A 26,751-nucleotide genomic window follows, 5' to 3' on the forward strand; every position below is an offset into this window, starting at 1 on the left:
AAGCTTTTTTCTTGGTTATAAGAAAAACAAAACCATACTTTCATGAAAAGACTAGTAACAAATGTTCACAGCAGCTTCATTCATAATTGTCTAAAATTGGAAGTAAGCAAGTGTCCATCACAGGAGAAAGGATACACAAACTTCTATGTGTTCATACGATAGAATACTTCTCAGCAATAAAGCAAAACTACCGGTGCTGCTGATAATACGGATAAATCTCAAAACCGTCATGCTGAGTTTGAGCCCTACCCAAAAGGTTCACACTGTATGAGCCCATTTATATGAAGTTCTAGAACAGGCAAATCTACTCTATGGCGGGAAATAATCAGAGTAGTTGTTGTCTTTGGGAGGGGGAAGGCAGGTACTGCTTGGTAAGGAACATGAGGGAACTTTCTGGGGTAATGGTAATCTTCTAGCTGAAAATGGGTTTCGGATTATACAGGTGTGTGCATTTCTCAATACTCATCAAAGGGTACCCTTGAGATTTGTTTATCTCATTGTATGTAAAGTCTACCTTAAAGGGGGAAAAAGAGTTATAAACAAATATTCACCTCTAATTAATGATGGAGGACATGCTTGGAGGGGAAGGTACACTGACGCCTGCAACTGACTTTTGAACACATTCAAAAAAGATGGATTGATGGGTGGATGGGTGGAGGGATAGAGTGATAGTAATATGTTAACGGTGGAATCTGGACGGTGAGTATAAAATTCTTTCAACTCTGTGTGTAACAATTTTCCTAATAAAATGTTGACAAAATAAAAAAAGGGGGATTGGGGAAAGGCGTTCAAAAGGTACAACTTCCAGCTAAAAGATAAATAAGCACTAGAGATGAAATGTACAACATAGTGACTATAGTTAACACTGCTATGTGATATACAGGAAAGCTGTTAAGAGGGTAAACCCCAGGGGAGCCTGGGTGGCTCAGTCGGTTGAAGTGTCTGACTCTTGGTTTTGGCTCAGATCGTGATATTGGGGTCCGTAAGGTTCGGCACTCGGCACGGAGTCTGCTTGTCCCTCTCCGTCTGCTCCTCCCCCCCTCTCATAAATAAATAAAAATTTAAAAACATTTTATGTATTTGAGAGAGAGAGAACATGTGCATGAGCAGGGGGAGAGGGAGAAGCAGACTCCCCACTGAGCAGGGAGCCTGATGCGGGGCTCGATCCCAGGACCCTGAGATCATGACCAAGAGTAGGCTGCTTAACTGACTGAGCCACCCAGGCACCCCTCATAAATAAATAAAATCTTTAAAAAGAAAAAAAAGAGGGTAAATCCTACAAGTCTTTATCGCAAGGAGAAAACTTTTTTCCTTTCTTCTTTTTTTCTTTCTTTCCTTTCCACTGTATCTATATGAGAAGATTGGCATTAGCTGAACATACAGTGGTGATCATTTCACAATATATGTAAATCACAATACCATGCTGTACACCTTAAACTTATACAGTGATGAGAGTCATTTGTCAGTAAAACTGGAAAAATAAATAAAAATAAATAAAATTAAAAAGCGGACTGATGAAGGGCAGCTGGGTGGCACAGTGGGTTGAGTGACGGACTCTTCATTTCAGCTCAGGTCGTGATTTCAGAATCATGAGACCGAGCCCTGCATCAGGTTCCACGCTCAGTGGGAGTCTGCTTAAGATTCTCTCCCAGGGGTCCAGTAGTGCTGGGGTGCCCATGCCTCCGGGGCCAACCCTCAACCAATGGGGTGGATAGCTGCATCTTTTAAGGCAGACAATACTGGAGATGTTCTGTGTACCTTCCAGGAGATCCTGGCAGAATTCTGACCCTACTGCCCACGCGAGAACCATGATACATCCTTATACAGACTTCTGCTTCTTTCCACCTGTGCTTCATGCCTGCATTCTTGGATCCCTTCTCAGATCACCTGCACTCAAGCCCTTGTTTCATGTTTGGCTTCTAAAAGAACCCAAATTAAGACAATGGGTACCAGGATTGGCCTAAACAGCAGATCCTCAGGCTATGAACCTATACCTGGATTTCTCATATCTATCAACAGCAACAAGACCCTAGAGTTGGTGTTAAGTGGGTGGTGACACCCCACATTATGCAAATATGAATTCTATGGTCCTCACCTGTGCCGGACTGACAGCAGGTACTGGCAGAAGAGGAGTTGGCGTCTACATCAGCTCTACCCCTGGAATGGGGGTGTGGAGGGGTACTGGTAATTCACAAAGATTGTGAAGTTGGCTGATTTTTATTAGCAGATTTGGAAGCTTTGAAGAAAGATTGCCTGATGGGATCAACATCCACTCCAGGCATTCTGTGATGCCAGAGGCTTCTGTGACCATCTTTAAAGAGACTACATCTCCAGCTAGAAGGGTAAGGCTCAGGACTTAACCATGTGGGCACTCTGGGAGAGGACCTTGAGGGACAGAATGTAAGGCTGGCCAGAGGGAAGTTTACTGACAGCGCACTCTCCCATGACCTGTGAGTTACCATCTTTTTCTTTTTTTTAAGATTTTATTTATTTGACAGAGAGAGACACAGCAAGAGAGGGAACACAAGCAGGGGGAGTGGGAGAGAGAGAAGCAGGCTTCCCACGGAGCAGGGAGCCCGATGCGGGGCTCAATCCCAGGATCCCCGGGACCATGACCTGAGCCGAAAGCAGATGCTAAACGACTGAGCCACCCAGGTGCCCCTGTGAGTTACCATCTTGACAAAGGTACCTTAACCCAATTCCGATGCTGTTGGGAGCTGGCTCCTTGGAGCAGGAGCATGATATCGGCCTATGGGAAATGAGGTGGAGATGCCAGGATGGGCTTGGCATCCTGAGGAATGTGTGAGATGTCTCAAAGAGATGGGAATGTAAAAATGGTGACCAGACAACCCACCATCTGACTATATCCCCCAGGACAGGCCAGAGAACACTCCCTTCAGGAAGGAATGCACTACTGAGGAGGGCCCTGGCATCCTCAAGAAACCCAGTGAGGCTGTCCTCTGTAGGCGAGGGATGACAGAAAATGCTGCCGTGGCACCGAGGATGACGAGACTGGCATAACCAGAGAGGGACCACACAATCACCACAACGACCCGCTAGGTCAGAGTACAACCAGGGTGTGCCAACCTGTGGCGATCTCAGGCAAAGGCTCATAACCCACAGCATTTCCAGTGGGTGGGATGATTGGGTAACCAGCAAGTGTGCTGCCTGACGTGTCTAGCAAGAAAAAACAAAACAAAACAAAAAAAACCCAAGAACTCACGAGCACTGCAATGGAAAACTGACTGAAGGGAGGGTTGGATGGATCCCTTGAGGAAGAACCTTGTGATTCCACTCCATTATACACAATGAATATTCCCCTAATCCTTCCCCAACAGAACTCAGGTACCTGGGGAAAATGGGCCCCCCAGACCATCTGGGGATGGTTGGATCTACCTGAGCTGACATACCAGGGTATTCTGAAATGTAATGGCATTTACCGCTCTTTAGAACACCCGGGAGAAAGGGAACCATGGCCCAAGTCCTTCTACGTGGGTCCAGCAAGCCAGAGGGCCTATCCTACGGTGATTTCCCTGGTCCTGAGCACAAATTGGGATGGTTTTACTTAAGAGCCCCCTGAACCCACAGTGCAAGTCAGAGGCATTATGGAGGGAAGAGCCAAGTGGAAATCGTGGAAGTACCCACTCCCCACCTCAATCCAAGATAAATCTGAGGCAAGCCCACAATTCCTCTTGGGATGGCAGATCCTCATATCCCCTCCACAAAGACTCCCAGAACATTCTCATCATATCCCTATTCCTATCACATGTGCGCCCCTGCAAAAAGCAGACAGATCATGGTGCAGGATGGTGGGCTACAAACTGAGCTAAGGGGAAACCCAAGCAGCCCCTGCCGTGTGGGTGTAGTATTATTACTGGAGAGTCAATGCAGCCCCTAGTGTTTGGTCTGTGGCTAATGTTCTCTTCTTTTCTTTTTTTTCCTTTTTTTTTTAAGATTTTATTTATTTATTTGAGAGAGAGAGAGAATGAGAGATAGCACGAGAGGGAAGAGGGTCAGAGGGAGAAGCAGACTCCCCGCTGAGCAGGGAGCCCGACGTGGGACTCAATCCCGGGACTCCAGGCTCATGACCTGAGCCGAAGGCAGTCGCTTAACCAACTGAGCCACCCAGGCACCCCTGTTCTATTCTTTTCAAAACCATCAGTAGAAAGGATCAAAAGCAGTTTGTTTGTAAGCGGGCAGGAGAGCAGTACACATTCTCTCTCTTGTCCCAGGGCCCCCCTGACTGCCCCACTCTCTCTCATGAGACACCCTGGTCATCAGCACATCCCATGGGCTGTCATGCTGGTCTGATAGATAAACAACATCATGTTATTTGGATCCAGGGAGCAGTGACAAGTCTCTGAAACTGAGGCTTAGAAAAGCAGTACAGAGTTGACTGATAGGGACAGCCACAGAAGCAGCATCACCTAAGAGACAGCTTCCAAATGGTGGCTGTCATGGCCAAGGTCAATAGGGAAAATCTGCCTCGTGGCTCCAAAGTGACCCCTCTCAACACTGAAGGACCTGAGAGGATCCAGCTTAAAGGGCCAGCCTCCTTAGTATGTCTGAGCTGTGGTACCTCTGACAGAAGTAAGGCAATCGAGAAATGTCAGGAGACAAGGAAAGAGTGAAACTGCCTTCAGAGCTTATTCCCCCAAAATACAAACAACATAAAATTTGACCTGTGGGCAGATTCCACGCCTTCTAAATTAATTGGCACGGGAACGGAACACTGAAGAGCCATGGTTTTATTTCGTATGTGCAGGGGTGTGGTAGCATCAGTGTTTACAATGCATGAGATCACAGAAACTTACAAAAGAAAAAGCAACTGCAAGCAAGGCAAAGCACACACCTTCCCAAGACCCCTGTGTACATAATGCATATAATAGTGGAGAAAAAAGACAGCAGTACAAACAAAATACCCTCAAACCAATTACACAACAGAGACCTAATACTGTCCTACAGAACATTTTTATAAAATTATTTATTTCGTGTAGATTTCAGTGGCAAATAAGCAATTTCTTTAAGAAAACTAAACATAATACCAATATTTATGTCACCAGGTAAGGTGACCATTCCCCAGGTTTCCTAATACTCAGGACTAAAAATCATTGTATTAGCATTACTTTATGTACATTCCTCAACCAGAACAAAGAAATAAAAGGAGCTCAGTGACATCACAAGTTATGGGTCATGCTGACCATATGAAGACAATACATCTTCAAGCCCTTCAGTATGACTCTGGTAAAGCACCTATTCAATGGATCTGCATCCCCAGCACCCTGTATCCCCTTTCACTCACCCCAGAGGCCCAAGAGCCTGGAGAATTCCTCACATGAGCTGCTCGGCTTCAGAGTGGCAGAGACCCACCCTCCTAGGCTGCTAGTGCCCTAGGGTTGAGGGACAAAGGATTGAGGGGAGTGGAGAAGATAGGAATGGAAGGGTGTTTATACACATGGGCTTCCCAGATCCCTCAACTCACAAAATAGAAAGACAGAGGGGTATTTCAGATGACTATACAACAAACTCTGTGCCGGAGCTAAGAGCCTTTCAAACATCCAGTGTCAGGGAAGTACCAGACATCAGACAGGCTGAAGAAGCAAAACAGCCACAGGGAAGGGTGATGATCAATACGGATGGGGAGGAAGTTGTGGGTGACCTGCTATGGCTTATGCATTCTATTTTTATCAATGTTGTTATTTATTTATGCCTGTCTTGTTCCAAAAAGATTTTTGTCCAGCATTCCAAAAAGACGGTGGATGAAGAGCATAAATTACAACGGAAGCGGAAGGAAAATGGCAGAATGGAGGAGAAATGAACACAGCTTGGGACCAGCTCCCAATCCTCCAGGACTCACAGGCAGTTACAGATTTAATTCTGCCTTCTCAGCTCAGAGAAAAGTTAAGTCCATAGTCTTAAAAAAAATAAAAATCAGTTGTAAAATTATAAAACAGTTCTTAAAAGTTAAAATCAGACCTAACTTTCTTTCCACACAGGAAAGAACCATTTCAAGTGAATTTGAAATAGTATTTTGATGGTATTCAGCCTAAGGATAAAAATATATCTTAAACTGCATTCAGGTAAAACAAATGAACAAATAAAACTGCATCCAGTAGATTTCATCCTAGCAATATTTCATTGCTATTTTGAATCCATAATATATATATGTAGAATAAAGTAAATAAGTAATTACATTGGCTGTTAGGAACCAAAATTTTCAGTGTAAAACAGAAACAAACATAAAAGAAAGTTAAGTAAAAACCCTGTAATCTGGGTTCTGTGAGAAATCTCTGTACCTTCCATTCAATTTTGCTGTGAAACTAACACTGCTCTAAAAAATAAAGATCATTTTTAAAAAAGCTCATAATTTGCTATTTAAATTGGAAATACTAATATAACTTATAATTTTTTTCTTTCTAAAAAATACTTATTTCCTAGCAACAGCCACTGAAACAGCTTAGAAACGACACTAGCTAGTAACACTTAACTCCTCTAGCACTTAAATTATGGCCTTTAAATAATTCCCACTAAAAGGAACCAGAACTCCTTCAAGAAATTACTTAGTCCAAGTCTAGGACAGAATACATACAAAATAAGCCTAAAACTATCAAAAACCATTACAGGATGATACAGAAGCAATTTCGCTCCAACTGGCCAAAGGTGGAAGATTTTGAGCAGCAAAAGATTTATCACTCAGGGGTGCCTGGGTGGCTCAGTCAGTTAAGCGTCTGCCTTCAATTCAGGTCATGATCTCAGGGTCCTTGGATCAAGCCTGGCATCAGGCTCTCTGTTCAGTGGGGGGTCTGCTTCTCCTTCTCCCTTTCACTCTCCCTCTGTTCTCTTTCTAATAAAAAAATATTAAAAAAAATGATTTATTACTTCAATGGACTGAAACACATCAGATATATGAAAAGAGCCAAATTCATGATATTCCCTCCCACCCCAAAGAAGAGCTTATTGGACATCCCTGGAGTTTGCTGGGGCATCAACTCTTTATTCTGACAATTGATGAATAAAGGGGAAGAGTCTAGCATCTCTCTTGCCTTTGTTATAGCCTTTTTCAGAGTAACCAATTGATGAGGAGAGTTCTTTTTAGAAGAACCACAGATGATGAAATTAAAAATCACCATTTTGGGGACTGATGGCAGGATATTTCTGATTGCTCCAAAAACTCCTTCAGAATTCAGAACAGAAGTAAAAGAAGTTTCCATTGTCTCCTGAATATATAAAAGCTAAGTAATCAACTATTCCTGGAAAGCCTTCTTAGTACTCTGGCTCACTAAATTCTATAATGAGTGTAGCAAACTTTAAAAAAAAAAAAACACAACTTTGGAATCCCTGGTGGAATAGTCAGGCAATAATCATCAATGACTGCTGAAACCTTAGATGAAAAGATGATGAGGAACTTTCCAGTGGAGGGATCAAATTAACACTGGACCCGTGGGTCAGTCTTAGCCTCACTGAAAGCAATGAAGTCATCCTGCCCAAAAAAGAAAAAAAGTTGAAACTGAATCTACCCAGCCTCTAGCTGCAACTTTTATAGATCTCTAGCTCTATCAGTTCACAGACAATATGAGGGATAGTACAACACATTAACCACCACAGTTCCAAAATGTAGGAAATACTAAGATAATATCCAGATAACTTAAACAAATAAATGACATAAAGAGGGGAGGATGTTTTATACAGTTAGATTTAAGAAATATGTCATATACAGTATATGGGTTTTATTTTTAGATCCTGATTCAAACAAAAGAACTATAAAGAGACATAATTCCCCAAGTAACCAAAGAGCAGGGCACCTGGGTGGCTCAGTCGTTAAGCGTCTGCCTTTGGCTCAGGTCATGGTCCCAGGGTCCTGGGATCGAGTCCCACATTGGGATCGCTGCTCAGCGGGAAGCCTGCTTCTCCTTCTCCCACTCCCCCCGCTTGTGTTCCCTCTCTTGCTGTGTCTCTCTCTGTCAAATAAATAAAATCTTAAAAAAAAAAAAGAAACCAAAGAACAAACTAAACCCAAAGCTAGCAGAAAGAAGGAAATAATAAAAATCAGAGCAGAGATAAATGAAAGACAGAACAAACAAACAAACAAAAAACAGGGAAAAAAAAATCAATGAAACTGAGAGTTGGTTTTTTTTTTTTTAAAGATCAACAAACTGACAAATCTTTAGCTAGATGAACTAAGAAAGAGAGAAGATTCAAATAACTAAAATCAGAAATGAAAGAGGAGACATTACAACTGATGCCACAGAAATAAACAAGATTATAAGATACTACTATGAACAAGTGTATGCCAACAAATTGGGTAATCTAGAACAAATGGAAAAAATTTCTAGAAACATACAACCTACCAAGACTGAATCATGAAGGAACAGAAAATCCAAGGAGACCAGAAACTAGAAAGAAAATGGAATCAGAAACTGAAAATCACAAAGAAAAACCCAGGACCAGATGGCTTCACTAGAGAATTCTACCAAACATTTAAAGAATTAACACCAATTTTCTTGAAACCTTTCCAAAAAATCAAAGAGGAGAAAGGCTTCTAACTCATTCAATGAGGCTAATACTACCTTAATACCTAAGCAAGACAAGACATAACAAGAAAACTACAGACCAATATTTCTGATAAATATTGATGCAAATATCCTCAACCAAGTACCAGCAAACTGAATTCAACAACACATTAAAGGGACTGCACACCATGACCAAGTGAGATTTATTCCTGTAACACAAGAATAGTTCAACATATGAAAATCAATGTAATACACCATATATTTTTTAAAGATTTATTTATTTATTTGAGAGAGAGAATGAGATAGAGAGAGAGAACATGAGAGGGGGGAGGGTCAGAGGGAGAAGCAGACTCCCCACCGAGCAGGGAGCCCAATGCGGGACTTGATCCCGGGACTCCAGGATCATGACCTGAGCTGAAGGCAGTGGCTTAACCGACTGAGCCACCCAGGCGCCCAATGTAATACACCATATTAACCGAATAAAGGACAAAAACCACATGATCATCTTAATTGAGGCAGAAACAGATTTGACAAGATTCAACACCATTTCAATGACAAAACACTCAACAAACTAGGAATAGAAGGAAATCACCTCAACATAATAAAGGCCATGTATGAAAGTCCAGTTAACATCATATTCAATGATGAAAGACCACAAGCTTTTCCTCTATGATCAGAAACAAGGCAAGAATGCCTGCTCTTACCACTTCTATTCAACGGAGTATTGAAGTCTTAGCCAGAGCAACAAGGCAAGAAAAAGAAAAGATTCCATATACCAAAAAAAAAAAAAATTATGACTAAAACAAATTCAGCAAAATTGCAGAATACAAAATCAACATATAAAAATCAGCTGCATTTACAATAGCATCAAAAAGAATAAAATGCTCAATAAACCTAACCAAGGAGGTGAGACTCATACACTGAAAACTACAAAACACTGCTGAAAGAAATAAATGGAAAGAGATCCTGTGTTCATAGATTAGAAGGCTGAGTATTAAGATGTCCATTCTACCCAATGTGACCTATAGATTCAATGCAATCTCTATAAAACTCCACTGCATTTTTTTGCAGAAATAGAAAAATTCATATGGGATTTCAAGGAACCCCAAGTAGCCCAAACAATTTTGAAGAAGAACAAAGTTGGAAGACTCACACTTCCTGATTCCAAAATATTACAAAGCTACAGTAATCAAAACAGTACGGTATTGGTATAAAAACAGACAAATAGGGGTGCCTAGGTGGCTCAGTCAGTTAAGCATCTGCGTTTGGCTCAGGTCATGATCTCGAGTCCTGGGACTGAGCCCTGTGTTGGGGGGGGGGGAGTCCGTGCTCAGCAGGGAGTCTGCTTCTCCCTTTTCCTCTGCCCTTCCCCCACCCTGCTCATGCTCTTTCTCTCTCTCTCAAATAAATAAAATCTTTAAAAATAAAAACAAATAGACCAATGGAATATAGTAGAGAGGCCAGAGATAAACCCTCACATATATGCTCAAATGGTCTTCAACAAGGATTCTTGGACAACTGAACAGGGAATGGAGAGTCTTCTCAAGAAATGTTGGGAAAACTGGATATTCACATGCAAAAGAGTGAAGCTGGACCCTTACCTTACACCATATATAAAAATTAACTCAAAATGGATCAAAGACCTAAACATAAGACCCAATACTATAAAACTCTTAGAAGGAAACAAAGGGGAAAAGCTTTAACACTGAACTTGGTAATTTTTTTTTGGATATGACACCAAAGCACAGGCAACAAAAATGAAAACAGACAAATAATACATCAAACTTAAAAACTTTTGTGCATGAAGGGACACAATCAATAGAGTGAAAAGTCAATTTTGTTATGAGAGAAAATATTTGCAAATCATATTATCTGGTAAGGGGTTAATATCCAGAATACATAAAGACCTCCTATAACTCGGTAACAACAAAAATCAAATAACGTGATTTTTAAAATAGGCAAAGACCTGAATGGCCATTTCTCCAAAAATGATAGGCTAATAGCTAATAACCATAGGAAAAGATGCTCAATATCACTAATCACTAGAGAAATGCAAATCAAAACCACATTATCAAAAAAAAAAAAAAAAGAACAAGTTTTGGTGGGAATGTAGAGAAACCGGACCTCTTACGCACTGATGGGAGTGTAAAATGGTGCAACTGGTATGGAAAATAGTAAGGAGGTTCTCCAAAAAAGGAGAAATGGAACTAACATACGCTCCAACAATCCCATTTCTGTGTATGTATCCAAAAGAATAGAAATCAGGGCCTTGAAGAGATATATACATACCCATGTTCGTAGCAGCACTATTCACAATAGACAAGAGGTGGAAACACCCAAATGTCCACTGATGGATGAATGGAACAAAATGTAGGCTATACATACAATGGAATATTAGTCAGCCTTAAAAAGAAAGTCTTGTCGCATACTACAACATGGATGAACATCGAGGATGTGATACAAAGTGAAATAAGCCAGTCGCAAAAAGACAAATAATGTTTGATTCCACTTATATGAGGTACCCAGAGCAGTCAAATTCATAGAAACAGAAAGCAGAATGGCCGTTGCCAGCGGGGAGGGGGAAAGAGGAGTTATTGTTTAATGGGTGGGGTTCATGACAATGTAAATATACTTAACATTATTGAATTGCACACCTAAAAATCATTATGATCAGTTTTACACTACATGTTTTTTATCACAATAAAAAGACAATTGACGTAATCAGGAGAAACAGAACATGAATTCTCTACACAGTTATTTTCATTTAATCCCGTACTCAGATACAACTACTTAACCCTGAAATGGTAGAAAAACACACGTATTGAGAGGTAGAAGACCTGGCTTCCAGCCCCAGATCTCCTAACTAGGTATTAAATGATGTTAAAGAATTACCTTTATTGGATACAATGACATTATGGATGTGCTTTTTTAAAAAGTATATTTAGGTGAAGTTATGTTTTCCTTTTTTAAAGAAAGATTTATTTATTTGAAAGACAGAAAGAGAGAGAATGAGCATGGGTGGGGAGGGGCAGAAAGAGAGGGAGAGAGAATCTCAAGCATGAGCGCAGGACCCTGAGATCATGACCTGAGCCGAAATCAAGAATCAGATGCTCAGCTGATTGAGCCACCCAGGCGCCTCTGAAGTTATGTTTTCTAAGATTTGCTTTAACATATTCCAGCCAAAAAAGAAAAAAGAGTACTAGGCAGTGGTACATGAGAAAGTACAGCGAAATAGTCATAATTACTGAAGCTGTATGATGAACCTGGGGATTCAGTATACTATTCTCTCTGCTTTGTGAATATTTTTACTTTTTCACAATAAAAAGTTTAAAACAAAATAAAATAGGGGGAGAAAAGGATGGCTGGATGTTTGGAAAGGATGACACAGCATTAATTTATTGAGATTTTATAACAACAGTATATTTCACATGCTATTGCTAATTTTTTAAAAAGCATTACATTTCATTTTAACTTGTGTTTAATAAATTAAAAAAAAAAGAAAGAAACTGAAAGGAAATTGAAAGGATTTTCAAGCTTCAAGTAAATGTTCCTCACCACCTCCCCCAGCCATAAATGAACAAAACAAAGAAGGTAAGTGAGTGGGGAACAGGGAACAGGTGCAAAGGGTAGCATGGAGAGTGGCCTGCCAGGGCCACATCTGCACAGTAATGGAGGGATTTCTGCTGGGAACAATTGCACCTCATCATGGGATATAAACCACGCACGGGGGCGCCTGGGTGGCTCAGTTGGTTAAGCGACTGCCTTCGGCTCAGGTCATGATCCTGGAGTCCCGGGATTGAGTCCCGCGTCGGGCTCCCTGCTCGGCAGGGAGTGTGCTTCTCCCTCTGACCCTCCTCCCTCTCATGCTCTCTATCATTCTCTCTCTCTCAATAAATAAATTAAAAAAAAAAACTTAAAAAAATAAATAAATAAACTACGCACGGGGATTTGCTGCTCAGTATTCCCAAGACACACAGGATGGCCCTGTCTTAACTCCGGGAGTAGAAAGAAATCAGTCAAGCAAGGACTTCAGAACAAGGATGAAGGGTACACAAGACCGCAAAACGATAGCCTTCAGGAGAAAGAAGAGACAAAGATGCAATATAAAAAATAAGGAAGGAAGCTAATTTCATGAAGCTCAGAACACTGATGAAAAAAGATCCAAACAGGTAGGCAAGTCAACCACCAGCAGCACCTAAGGCTGGACGACAAATGGCATCAACTAGCAGAGTCTGGTGAGATCTAAACAAAAGGGAACAAGAAAGTCAACTGGAATGATCCAGAAAATGGGGTCAGGTCCCAAGGAAGGGAGAGGGTTTGGAAGAGCAGTCACCCTGAGGCCGGGAGGGTGGCCAGCAAGGAGCTGGGCGGCAGCCCCGGGTGAAGCACTTCACCTCTCTGTAATCCCACCATCTGCAAGATCTATTCAAAGAAAGGCCAGGGTCCCTTCCTCAATTCTGAGTGAGTTTGTTTTCCAAACACTCCTGGCTGCAAGGACGACTGAGCACAAGGGGATACAAAGTAAAGAAACTACTGACATCTCAACTGAAAGACGGATTTTAAATTTGCCTGGAAGGCTCGCTGTCAGTATCTCAACTGCCTGCGGACAAGAAAGGGGGTCTCCAGGATCGCCTAGGATTCCATTATACACCAGGAAGACAGGAGGAAAATGAAGAAATTCCCTGTGGCCAGGCCCAGTGTGCACAAGGATACTGTAGCACAGGCCAAGGGAAGCAGACCCCCAGCGGTTGCTGCTTTGACAGATCACCGGACCCTGGCCACAGGCAGCATGCTACCCACTCACACTCCCCAGGTTTGGCCACTCCATAAATTCTCTGGGCACCTGTGCCCAACACAGCTCCCTAGCGTGCCCCATGTGATGTTTAAATATTAACACCACCAACATGGGCCACATGTACCTTAGTCCACGTCTTAATACCAGCCCCACAAAACAATCTTGAGGTAGAGAGAATTATCCTCATTTTAGGGTGAGGGAAACTGAGGCTCGGTGAGGGCAAGTCATTTGCCAGACTGCCTGACCAATGAGCAGCAGGGCGAGCTTCTCCAGGCAGAGTGGTGTTTTTGTTCCCCATTGGAGAAAGACTCTCAATTACAAATAAGTCAATGCTGAGCCGAGGTCCCCAGGCTTCTCAGTGAGGCCTTATCCAACAGGAGAGCTTATTGAATGCTACCTCAGGGCTGAAGGGTCTCTTGCCTCTGGCACAAGAGGCTGGGCCAGCAGGGTGGGGTCACTCCAGAGGGTCCAGAGCCCAGCAGCATGGCGCTATGGTTCTATGGCCAGAGCCCTAGGACAACGCTGATGGGGTCAGGACGGGGTGAGGGATGGAGAGGAAGGTGTTGGTGTGGAAGTCACCCAGCAGGGAAGACAGTCCTGGCATTCCACAGCCAGGGCCCAGGGGGAGGGAGGGAAGGAAGGTCTCGCCGCCCCGCTAGAGCACAAAGTCCTGCCATTTCCCCATGCAACCTCAACTTCCCCTGGTAGAGAGCGAACCTCGGTTTCTCGCAAAACACACACCCAAACCTCAGCGGTGGGGGGAGTCCACCTTCTCGACTCTTCTTCCAACGTTACAGACATCCTATGCTGAAACGAGCCAACCCCCTTCCAGGCCAAGAGACCATCAGGTTCTAGAGCCTTGTTCATTCTCTTTGCACAGTTGCATGTGTTTGAGTCCTGCCCTCACTTGTCACAGATCCTGCTCCTTAAGCATCGGACCATGGACAGCGAGGCAGAAGACCTGGCTTCCAGCCAAGGTTCCCCTACATACCCTGTCATGTTGCCAGTGTCCTGCTTCTCTCTGCCTCAGTTTGCTCACCTTCGAGGAGGGAAAAGCAGCTTATCCCTAATTGCCTCACCCAAGTGTTGGATAAATGGAGACCAGGGAGGCAACCCCCCCACCGAATTCCTAAGCAGTAGTACTATTACCAACGCCTACCACTGTGCTCATGTTTCTTTCCAACCCCCGCCCCCCGACCCCCAATCTCCAAGGCCCAGGAGCACGGGCAATAAAATAGCGGCACTGGAGGCCCAGAACAGCCCGAGCCCTCTGCCCCGCAGGTTTGCCTGATGCCCTCAATAAAGATGACTCTGACAGAACCACGAGGGAAAAGGAAACATTCTTCTCCAGCAGCCAGAGGGGCTTCCCTCTTGCCTGTCCTCCCAGATCACCTAGCAACACTGCCCCTTCCCCCAGAAAGCTCTGGATCAGTGACCCTGGGAACTGCCTAAGTCCTAAAGAGGGTTTAAAAACGCCAGTGTTCCTCTCTGTTCTGCTTTCTAGAGGTATCCTTTTAAGCAACCCCATGTTTCAGTTCAGCCTTGTGAGCTCTGCAGAGGAAGAGAGCTTACTCCACATCACCTGGAAAACAGATGCTCGTTCTTACATATGTGACTTGAGCAGCCTCACAGATTCATATAAAAAAGTAACTGGCCATCTACAGAGTAAACCAGGCTGGATTGCCAGGCAGCCCCAGCACAAATCACTGTTCAAGCCAGGCCTGTGACGAAGCGTGTACTGGCGGGGCTGGGCAGGAGAGGCTGAAGGGGGCAAAGCAGGCAACCCGCTCTAAGGACGGATGGCTAGTGAAGGGCAAGAGCACTGAAGAGGCGTACGAGGCAGGGCCAGGTTCAGGGAGCCCGCTGCAGGATGAGCTCCGTAATCTCCGCCCTGCTACCCAACCTCATGGGTATCCCATAGTAGGCTGTGCCTGGGCTGACATATACAAACGTAGTCTGGGCCACTTGGTAGAGGCCAGCAAAGAAGGGGTTCAAGAGATAGGCTGCCACGTTCAAGGGGAAGATTTGCCCAGCATGCGTGTGCCCAGAAAGAATCAGGTTAATATCTGGCCGATCCTGCAGGGCTCTCTTGGCAGCCAGCGGCTGGTGAGCTAGCAAGATGGTGGTGTGGTCTGGGCTGCAGCCCCCCAGGGCCTTGACGAGATCCATGCCGTGGCCGGAGTAGTGCAGGATGTCTGCTTCGATATCGTCCACCCCAGCCAAGCAGATCCAGCCCTCCTCCTCTCCGCCCCCATGATGGGGCCCCAGGGCGGAAATCTTCACGTTCTCATTGTGAAGGGGCTTGACATTCAGGGATGCCAGCAGCGCAAACCAGTTGCTGACGTCCGACGTGTAGTATTCATGATTCCCCGTGACAAAGTAGGTGCCGAGGCGTGAGTGGAGCTGGCCCAAAGGAGCCACAGCTGTGCGGAGGATGGAGGCTTCGGCGTCACAGAGGTCACCCACGATCACTGTGACGTCTGGGTCCAGCATGTTCACCATCCTCACGAACATCTCCATCTTGGTCCTGCCCACTGTGGGGCCCAAGTGAATGTCTGAGAGGAGCACGATCTTGAGGCTGTCCATCGAGGGAGGCAGCTGCTGGATGGGCACCTCCACAGTTTTCACAGCTGGGGGCTGGGCGGCATTCAGCAGCCCCAGCACGCTGAGCACGGCGGTCACTACCACTGCCAGGGCTGGCCTGACAGCCAGCTTCCTTGTCTTGTCAAGGCTGCCCACGGCCCGACCACTGCGCCAGGCCAAGAGCTGGGAGGCCTGCTCCATGCCACTGAGGGTACACAGGAAGAAGAGCATGATGATGTATGCCCCGAGGCAGGAGTAGGCCGCCACGGAGAAGAGATAGGGCTCCTCGGCCACTAAAAAGAGCATGGTGAAGAAACTGGAATGGGCCAGGGCCAGAAATGCCACAACAGCCATCTTCCAAAGCTGAAAACAGGTGGACTCTGCGGCTGGGGAGTGGCTGAGGTTGCTGACTGTGCTACGCCAGATGTAGAGGGAGCCAATGAGCATGAGCGAGTTGGCAAACAGGGCGAGCTGCAGGCGCAACAGCCAACGCCAGGCCCTGAGCTCGAGGCTCCCCGCCAGATAGGAGCGGGACACAATCATGGACACGAAGACAGTGCTGGCAGCCAGGGCAGCCTTTGCACCCAGGGACAGCTGCCTGAAGATCGCCATGTTCTCTGCTCCTAAAAGGGTCCCCTGCCAGTTCTGTGCGGGCGGGCTCGGGAAGGCGAGTTCCTTAGAAAGGACAGTGGCCAAGCAGAGGTTTCCAGGTCAGCTCCGCCTGCAACCAGGAACTGGCGTCAGCTTTGTGGGATATTAGAGTTTCCTTGTCCCCATTCAAAACCTGAAGGTCACTCATATCTACCCAACCCTCCTTGAATCCAAGTCACTCAAATGCCAGTCGGTTGCTACACTTTATTATTAAAATACAGAGTGGATTGTCATGTGGTGGGCAGTTCTCGTTTTCTTACTGATAGTTTTCTGAATGTTTAAAAGTTTTTCCACAGAGCATATGAACTTTTTTTTTATAATAAGAAAAACGTTATTTTAAATTAGCGGTTCTCAAAGTGTGGTCTGGGGAGACCCTTTCAGGAGGCACATTTATTCAAAATTATGTTCATAATAATACTAAGCTATAACTGTCTTTTGCATTCTCATTCTCTCATGAGTGCAGAGTGGGGTTTTCCAGAGGCTCAGTGACATGTGATGTGGCAAGACTGAATGTACCCGGCTATCATCTATTAGGACAGGTGTGAAAGACGTTTGCAAAAATGTAAAACCGTGCCACTCTTCCCCCTCAAGTTTGGGGAGAAATACTGTTATTTTTCAAAAGATATAGTTTGTTAACATATAATGATTATTTCTTAAATAATAAATATTTTAAAATTTTCTATTTTAATTTCTAGGACAAAGTGTGAGAACCGCTGTTCTATATACATGTAAACAAGGAAATTGTGGAAAGCTAGTTTGCTTGCATCTCTCCGAAGCTCTGGGCCCAGGAAGGACACCTAGACACCTGACATAAGAATTCCTGGGGTGAAGCCGGCCTCCCCGTGTAGGCTCTGGGCACCCCCCTGCTGGATGATACTGCATAACCGTTTTCCAGGGGGCTACCCTTCCCACCAGCTCCTCACCCATAAACCCTGATCTCTCTCCTCCCACAACCCTCCCAGATATTGGTTAAGATCTGCCACCACCCCCCATTTTCTCTGCCACCGTTCCCTGCAACAGTTCCCCAACTCCACCCTGGCCAGTGGTTCTCACAGCTGGGTAGCTCTCACCCCGAGGGCGGGCGCGCGCGCGCGCACACGCACACACACACACACGCGCACACACACACACACACACACACACACACACACACACACGGAAGGGAAACCAGAAACGGAGGCAGACAGAAGTTAGCAAACACTCAATTTGAGATGACCTTTCCCTAAAACCCCAAATTAAGCTATTCTCAGCAGCTGTTTTTCAACTACTTAAAATTTTCAACTTTGATTTTAGATAAATCTATGACTTTTCTCTAAGCACTCGCTGAAAGCCTTTTATCAAGGGATGCAATTTACAAGTAAACGGGCCCAAATCTCCCCTCCTTCTACTGAAAACACGCCCAGCATCAGCCCACCCAAACTTTGGGGGAACCACAGTCCGTTCGCTAAACGTGCAGAGGGGCAGGTGCCCATTTCAGTTACCTGCCCGCCCCTCCCCGCCCCCCCCAATCTGTCCACGACTGGGATGCTGACCTCCCCAGGCAGCGGTCTGGAGGCCTCTCAGGTCCATGCTTTAGCTCTGACTAGTTAACTGAGACTGTCTTCCCGCCAATTTTGCACTCCCCCACCATCTCACCTACTTGCTCCGCCGGACCTCCCTCCAGCAACGCTGGGTGCCACTTGCAGCCTATCTCTTGCCCACCCTTGGCCTGCACCGCCAAACCCTGAAGATCGGGAAAATCCAAGCCAAAAAAGTAGGCAGCAGAGAGTGGCGAGAAGGGGACGAGATGTCTGAAAGGAGAACACCTCGAAGGAATCAATCCAACGTTCCCATCGCGGGGGCCTCATCTTGACCCCATTTTTCTCCTTCCGGAGCGCTCCGCAGCACCAGAACTGGTCAAGGGAGGGCGCCTCAAGTCACAGCCCAAGGCGCCCTCCAATGCCGAGCGTTCCTTGGATTCCCCCCCCCGGAAACCTGCAAAGCTGGAAAGGTTTGGGCGCACCTTATCTCACCCCGTCCTTGCACCAACGGGGAAGGGGGTCCAAGCGAAAGGGGCGACCGGGGCTGAGCACGCGAGCGACAGAGCTTACCGGGGAGGACGCGCGCCCCGCCCGGCCCGCCCCCGAGGGGAGGGCCGGTCCACTGCCTGCGCTCCTCCAGCTGCCTGCCTGCCGGGGCGCGCTCCGGCGTCCCAGGCCCACGCCCTGCAGGGCCCCCGGGCGGCCGCAGCCCCCGCCCAGTCCCCCACCAGCCTGCCACCTATCAGTGCACCCCCGCGCGGGGTCCTGTGGACTTACGCGCAGGCCGCGAGCAGAACCCAGCAGCAGCGGCACCAGCAGTAGAGAGAGAATGCGAACCACCCCCAGCAAGTCCATTCTCCAGCCTCTCTGTTCCGCAGTGGGCGCGCGGGCCAGCCGCTCCGCGTCACCTGACTTAGGACCCGTGGCCTGGCACCGCCCCTTACCGGCCCTGCTGTGGGCCCCACGCCTGCTCCGCCCCTCGCTCCGCCCCGCGACCGCGGAGCCGTGGGCGGGGGCGAGGAGGGGCCTGGGCGAACCCGGGGGCCGCGGGCGGTCGCGTGACTCCTGGATAGTGTTATCTGGATTTTGCTGGCAGCTGCCGCGGGGAGGAACCCTTTAGGCAGGCAATCAGGAGGCCTGACTGTCAGCAGCTTGATAACGCGCCCCGGGGTTGGACTTTAACAAGGGTCTCCTTGCTCCCTTGCTGCCTTGAGAGGACAGAAGGGGAAGTTGAGACCAGATACACCTAAGCGGAGGAGATAGAATGTTAGCCCTGCGTCCGGGGCTCTCCGCAAGACTTATCCAGGGATCCGCAAAGTGTGGCCCCTGGACCAACTGCATACCTGGTACTTGTCAGAAATGAAAGTTCCAGGGCGTCACCCAGAAACGCTCAATCAGAAACTCTAGGAATGGGGTACAGAAATCTGCATTTTTACAAATGTTCCAGGTTATTCCAGTGAGAATTTGAGAGCCACTGTGCTAGATTACTGATAGTTTTAGAGGTATGGTTCAACCGTGACAAAATTTGAATACCAACCCGCAAAGCACCCGGGTTTGCAGAATTTCTACTTCATGGTTGGGTTTTGGAGGTAAGAGAAGCAACACCTCCCATCTTTCAATTTTGCACGAGTCTCCCAGCATCCTTGCAATGCAGGGAATCTGTCAAATGGGTGTGAAATAGTATTATATCTTTTTACACTTGGGAAGAAAAGGTCTCTGCAGCCTCAATTACAGAATCTTTTCCTGGCTGGTTCCCCAGGAGCTCTGAAAATTCCACTTCCCTTCACTGACACTGCAAGATTCTCAGCTTTAATGGAAACTGAGTTTCAGAGGGAATTCACTTCTATTTTTTTTCTTCAGTTTATTTATTTATTTAAAGTTTTAATTTTAATTCCGGTTAGTTAACATAGTGTTATATTAGTTTGGGTGCACAGTATAGTGATTCAACACTTCCATACATCACCCTGTGCTCATCACTACAAGTGAGCTCCTAATCCCCATCACCTAGTTAACTTACCCCCGCACCACCTCTGCTCTGGTAACCATCAAATTGTTCTCTAGAATTGAAAGTCTGTTTCTTGCTTTGTCTCTCTTATTTTTTTCCCTTTGCTTGTTTGTTTTGTTTCTTAAATTCCACATGAGTGAAATCATACGGTATTTGTCTTTCTGACTGACTTATTTTGCTTAGCACTATACTCTCTAGCTCTATCCATGTCATTGCAAATGGTAATATTTCATTCTTTATTATGGCTGAATAACATTCCATTATATATATATATACACTACACCTTCTTTATCTATCAATCGATGGGCACTTCGGCTGTTTCCATATCTTGGCTATTGTAAATAATGGAGTTATAAACATATGGGTGCATGTATCCCTTTGAATCAGTGTTCATGTATTCTTGAGTAAATACCCAGTAGTCCAGTTGCTGGATCATAAGGTTGTTCTATTTTGCTTTTCTATATGTATGTGTGTGTCAGTATAAAAAACTTTTAAATATATACATATATTTAATTCTTTCCAGCTTTATTTGTTATAATTGACAGCACAAAATTCTTTTAAATATTAGATTTTGTTAACTCCTTATTTTGAAAAATAAAATGTAAGGTTAAATTATGCTATTAACAGATTCCCTCCTGAACTAAACTTTAGTTAGGCTCTTCCTGTCCATTCCAGGCCTGCATTGCCTTGTCTTAGCAAAGAATCCTGCTTAGTCAGTTTAGGGAAAATTCCCTGACTCTTGATACCTGATCAAGTTCCTCATCCCCTAATTTGACTTCTAAGTCTTTGACCTGCCCTTAGCAAGAATTTTCCGATATCCCCTGTTGTAATTTTCTACCCACAACCCCCTCACTCTGCTGGTAAGCTATAAATCCCCAGCTGTCTTTGTTTTTGCTCTACTTAGAATTGAAACCTAAAAAATAGAAAGAAAGAATTGAAAGCTCTCTCTCTCCCCGATTACAACATCTTTTTTTTAAGGTTTTATTTATTTATGAGAGAGAGAGCGCAAGTGAGGGGAGGGGCAGAAGGCGAGGCAGATTCCCCGCTGAACAGGGAGCATGACATGTGTTTCCATCACAATCCCAAGACCCAGAGATCATGACCTGAGCCAAGGCAGACGCTTCACTTACTGAGCCACCCAGCTACCCCACATTACAACATCTTGAAGGAAGTCTTCCTTACCATTTTAACAAGTGTCAGAATAATTTTTTCTTTAACACTATTTTGTACAACTTGTGGATCCTTAAAAAAACCTCAATTCGGTTTTTAAACGCTGGAAGAAATGACTATGGAAGTCAAGAATAGTGGTTACTTATGGGGGTGAGGAGCTGAGATTGGGACCCAGCCCATGCAGGGGCTTTTGGGGGCTGGGAGGCAAGAGAGTTTTGTTTCTTGAACTGAAAGGTGGTTACAAGGGTTTTCTCCATAATATAACTCATTAAGTCATGTATTTGTTTTGTATCACTTTCTGTATCTGTTTTTAAAATAAGTTAAAAAGTTATATTTTACTTTTAAAAATGTTTCAAAAACCTTTTGTATTATGTAACAAAATAGCTAAAATTCCATTTGTTCATGCCTTTCTCTTTTCCCACTGGGCATTTCCTTGAGAAACTGAGAAATAGTCACTGGCTCTCCCTTCTCAGGTTCTTCTCATGCCTGAAACACCGACTGCTTCTCCTTGTATGGTGAAGTCCTTTTCAAACCCTGCAACCTGGGTCCAGTACTGAAAAGCAAGGTCTTTGGAAGCTGACACACCTGGATTAAAATTCCAAGTATGCCACTTAATATCTATGTGACTGTGGGCAAGTTACTTAACTTCTCTGAGCTTCAGTTCCTTCATTGGTAAAATAGTATCATTCTTCATTGGTAAATTGGTAAATCATTTTCTTCATTGGTAAAATAATATCAAACTCACAGGGTAGTTGGGGAAGTGAGCAGAGGTGATGACTACAAGACATTTGGCACATACAGAGTGTTAGTAGGACAGTTGATGAAGTCAGAATTAGGCCTGTAAGTTAATTTCTTGAGTTCGATAAGGGTACAAAGTCTGAAGATTAAATAATAGTTTTGTATTAATTTATTGATTTGGATACTCACACTGTGGTTATATAAGAGGATGTCTTTGTTTTTAGGAAACAAAAGGGCATCACCTTTGCAACTTTCAAACAGTTCAGGAAAAATGAGTGTATACCCACATGTGGAAGAGTAAAGCAAATATAAAACGTTGACATTTGGGGACTCAAACAAGGAATTCTTTGTACTGTTTTTTCAACTTTTTTCTAAGTCTGAGTTATTGCAAAATGAAGTTAAAAAAATTTTTTTTAATCCTTAGCACATGGCAGATTCAGTTTTTCCCACTCTCCCAGCTTATAGGCGCAAGGTGATAATATACAGCAGGCATTCTTAACTGAATTGAGGCACAGGGGTTGACAAAGGCCAGCTGCCCAGATCTGGCCTGCTGCCTATTTTTGTATGGCCTGTTTGTTAAGAATTATGTTTATATTTTTAAATGGTTGGGGGGAAAAAAAATCAAAAGAAGAATGATATTTTGTGACATTCAAAAACAATATGAGATTCCAGTGTCAGTGTCCACAAATAAAATTGTATTCGAACACAGCCACTTCCCATCCTCCACGTTTTATGTATAACTGCTTTTGCCTACTGGCAGAGGGGAGTCATCAAAGCAGAGACCTTAAGGCCCATGAAACCTACAAGGCTTTTTATCTGGCACTTTACAGTAAAAGCTTGCCCAGGGAGTATAGATTGTAGTTTGTTTCTGAGATTTGAGTACTTGCTTTTGTGTTGTAGCCGAGCTGACTGCTTTATCAGCAGTGTGTCACTTCTGCCTCACAATCCAAGTTGCATGTTGTTATCCACATTTCATGGAAGAGAAAACTGAGACAGAGAGGAGTTAAATGACTCGCCACAGAGCTAGAAGGTAATGGAGGCTCTAAAGTCATATTGCCTGACTTTAGAACATGAGTTATTTTTACAAAGCTGGGCTTCTGGCTATATTTTTTAGTTCCTGTTCAAGTGTGCACATAGAGTTTCCTGGGATATAAAGCCTCCTGCTCTGGGTTGTGAGGGATATGAAATGACCACGAGAAGTCTGTTGCCCTGTAGGGATAGGGACTCATATCCTGCAAGAAAGATGTTCACATACACAATTAAATATGGTGCATGCTAGGGACGCCTGGGTGGCTCAGTCAGTTAAGCGTCTGTCTTAGGCTCAGGTCATGATCCCAGGGTCCTGGGATTGAGTCCCTTATCCAGCTCCCTGCTCAGCGGGGAGTCTGCTTCTCTCTGTCCCTCTGCCCCTCCCCCCCGCTCATGCTCATCTCTTTCTGTCTCTGTCTCTCTTTCTCTCACTCTCTCTCAAATAAATAAATAAAATCTTAAAAAAAAAAACCTATAGGGACGTCTGAGTGGCTCAGTCAGTTAAGTGTCTGCCTTTGGCTCAGGTCATGATCTCAGGGTCCTGGGATCGAGTCCTGCATTGGGCTCCTCACTCAGCAGAGAGCCTGCTTCTCCCTCGGCCCCCCTGCTTGTGCTCGCTCTCTGTCACAAATAAATAAATAAAATGTTTAAAAAACAAATATGGTGCATGCTCTAATATAGACCAGTGATACTCAGTGTGGTCCGAGTACCAGTGGCGTGAAATAGGTTCAGAAATTCAGAGTAGGTCTTTAGAAACTTGTAGCAATTTGAGAAAGTTTGTCAGGTGAATCAAATAATGCAAAAAGAAGATGTGAATTTTGTAAGTCTGTTTTTATTTCCTTTCCTGGTTATTGACTTTTATTGTATTTTTACAGCAGGATCAGTCCTTGAAACATGGGGAAAAGCACTGATAAACCACAGAAACAAAACTTATCCTTCACCAAAGGTAGTTTGAGAAGCACAGAGCCCAGATCTGTAGCCTAAGAACAATGAAGGAGAGAGAGATGTGTGGCCCAATAAAACAGATGAAAATCCTATTTTTCTATGCTAACAGGGCTTTGTGCACAGGAGAATGCATCTCAACCCCTTTGACCAATCTAGTTCCCCTGACGGTCTTAACAAAGCTTTGCTATTCAGTAAATTTCAAGTCCTTATGTCAGTTCTGACCTGTATTTCAGCATAAAAAGTTAACAAACTTTACTTTTCTAGTATTTAGAAAATTCTATTAAAATACTTGTAATTTGGAATAGCTTTTAGGAGTATTAAATGATATATGTTAAAGGCAAGGAAAAAAACAAAGCCTCCGCTAAAAAGACATGACACCTAAATACAGTGCACGATCTCAGACCAGAGAGGGAAAAGAGCTAAACAAGACATTATTGGGATAATTAACGAAAGTTGAATATAGACTATGGATTAAAAAATAATATTGTATCAATAATAAAATTCCTAATTTTGATAATGATACTGTGGCTATGTTCTTAGGAAATACACTGAAACATTTAGGCGTAAAGGGGTATAATTTACTCTCAAATGGTAATAATAGTATGTATCTATATATATAATTATATATTACACATAGTATACACATAGATTACATCTATGATGAGACAGCAAATTATGGAACAAATAAGGCAAAATATTAACTATTGATAAATTAGGAATAGGGCATCCAGGAATTCTTATGTCAAAATACAAAGCTATTTAAAAATAGAAAAACAAAGTCTCTAGCCTACAGATGTGGATAGCTCTGCTGTGGAGCAAATCGTTGTCTTTCTCCTGTCTTTAAGTTTTCTGACATAGAAAGTCCTGAGACTTGTATCCTGGGGTTAGGTTGTGCAGCCCACTGATGGGTATGGTTATGAAATGATAAAAAGGTAAAATTGTGAGATAATTGGCCAATGGTTTGTCCACAGTTCCAATAAAAGTCGCAACTGTGTATCAGGCACTGGATGACGCCGTACGGCAGTCATAAGGTTTGGGGTGTTCTTGTCCCCTGTCCCCATGTCCTCAGGTTTGGGGTGTTCTTGTCCCTTGTCCCCATGTCCTCAGGTTTGGGGTGTTCTTGTCCCTTGTCCCCATGTCCTTTGTCTCCCTTTGAGGAGTTTGAGATGTCTAGAAACAAAATGCCCCAAGTGAGACCTGACTTTGGGGAGAAAAATTGATGACTTTGTTTTAGACACTTTGTTCTCCTATCTTCATTCTGTCACCTTATTGTCAACAGCATCTGCTTCCCCAGGATATCTCAGCTGCACTTTTTGGGAGTGTTTCTTTCCCTCTCATGTTTGGTCTAGGCGTGTTGTTTCTTCTTCAGGGGCCTGTGGAGTTGGCCCACCGTCTCTGTCTTCACAGCCACATCTGTGGCTGTGGCTCACTTCTCTGAAAGATCAGAGTCATTTGCTAGCTCCATTGGAGGTTGCAACCAGCTGTGGCCAGAATGCCTATTTGTTCTGACAACGACCATGTTGGTCCATCAGTGTCTCACATTCTGTGCAATTGCTAGAGTTGTCAACATTTAATCAGGGGGATTTATATAATATGGATTTCCAGTTTCTCTTCAAAGATCAGAAGGTCTCATGACACCAGATCCTTGGCCCCTTCAGGGTAACAGTGGTCAGAGATCTGCACTGGGACATTCTTTAGGCAGGGCTGGCCCCTCTAGTAGGCAACATTCTCTATCCATCTGGTTCACTTCACTTTTGACATAACTGAACATCCCCGTGAGATATTTCATTTTGTGACTCCTAGGTCAGAGAGTATCAGTGGTAATGTGATCACAGTCTATATAATTGCTGTATCAAACCCATCTCAGTGACATCACAGATTCACTAATCACCTGTCCCTCGAGCCTTAGGCTGCCTGCGCCAGACTAGATTAGTGCCGTCAACTGAATGTTGGTGTCCCCACCCCCAAAGTCCTGTGTTGGAAGCTAATCCGCCACGTGAGGGTATTGGAAGGTGGAGTCTTTGGGGGTTATTTGCATGATTAGGTCATGAGAACAGGACTCTCATGAATGTGATTCACGCCCTTATAGAAGAGACTTCAGGAAGCTCCCTGGCCCCTTGCACCATGTGAGGACGCAGTGATAAGACGGCTATCCATGAATCAGAAAGTGGGCTCTCACAGAACCAAATCTGGTAGCACCTTAATCTTGGACTTCTCAGCCCCTAGAACTGTGAGAAGTCGATTCCTGCCTTTAGAAGCCACCCACTCTGTGGCAGCCGGAGCAGTTTAAGATGGTTACCCAGCCCTCTTTGGGGCCCACACAGGACTCTGTCCATGTCTCCAATCCAGCTCTAATGGGAGGGTCATTGAAGGCTTACTTCTCTGTCTTCTCCAGACTTTGAGTTCTCTGAGGGAAAATTTGATAATCTTTTCTCTAATACGTACCTGGCACACAATAGTTCACTATAGGTTTACATAACGAATAAAAAACAATGATGTCTTATCTCTACTCAACTTGCAGTCCCTCATGGTCAAGGACGTATGTTTGATTCAACTTTGCATTCCAGCACCAAGTGCAGGACCTGCTATAAGGTAGATGCTGAACAGAGCTTTGAAAGAATGAATAAATTGGTGATACAAAAGAGAATTTGTCATTAAAGTCACATGGGGGAACACTGGCTCCTATAATGAGGAGACACTGGTAGACCTAGCTCTGTTGGGGCTGAACAGCCCCATAAGCAGGGGTCAGCCGCACAAGACAGTGCTTGGTTTCACTTCCTTCTACAAGTTGTGTTGAATTAAAAT

At 44.5% G+C, this 26,751-nt stretch overlaps 2 protein-coding genes across 4 annotated transcripts in view; both read right to left on the reverse strand.

The window, feature by feature from the left end:
• The window catches only part of GLB1 (galactosidase beta 1), an 85,989-nt gene extending 66,998 nt beyond the window's left edge, over positions 1-18,991 (reverse strand). For all 3 annotated transcript variants that reach the window (XM_028106987.2, XM_028106986.2, XM_028106985.2), the window contains exon 1: positions 18,837-18,991. In XM_028106987.2, coding sequence (XP_027962788.2) covers positions 18,837-18,914 — 78 coding nt within the window. In that variant the 5' untranslated portion in view covers positions 18,915-18,991. The remainder of the gene's footprint in view (positions 1-18,836) is intronic.
• On the reverse strand, positions 15,140-18,624 carry TMPPE (transmembrane protein with metallophosphoesterase domain). Its single transcript, XM_028106990.2, has 2 exons — positions 18,542-18,624; positions 15,140-16,609 (listed from the first exon to the last, which is right to left on the reverse strand). The coding sequence occupies exon 2, from the start codon at positions 16,498-16,500 to the stop codon at positions 15,157-15,159; it is 1,344 nt and encodes a 447-aa protein (XP_027962791.1). The 5' UTR covers positions 16,501-16,609; positions 18,542-18,624; the 3' UTR covers positions 15,140-15,156.
• Positions 18,992-26,751: the final 7,760 nt, after the last annotated feature.

Source organism: Eumetopias jubatus, unplaced genomic scaffold (genome assembly GCF_037043125.1).
Source record: "Eumetopias jubatus isolate StellerSeaLion01/CBP00866 unplaced genomic scaffold, mEumJub1_p1.0 scaffold_1, whole genome shotgun sequence".
In the NCBI taxonomy this organism is placed as follows: Eukaryota; Metazoa; Chordata; class Mammalia; order Carnivora; family Otariidae; genus Eumetopias; species Eumetopias jubatus.

What these genes read in the sequence shown, in the direction of transcription:
- TMPPE (XM_028106990.2), bottom strand. Translation starts at nt 16,500, where the DNA reads ATGGCGATCTTCAGGCAGCTGTCCCTGGGTGCAAAGGCTGCCCTGGCT.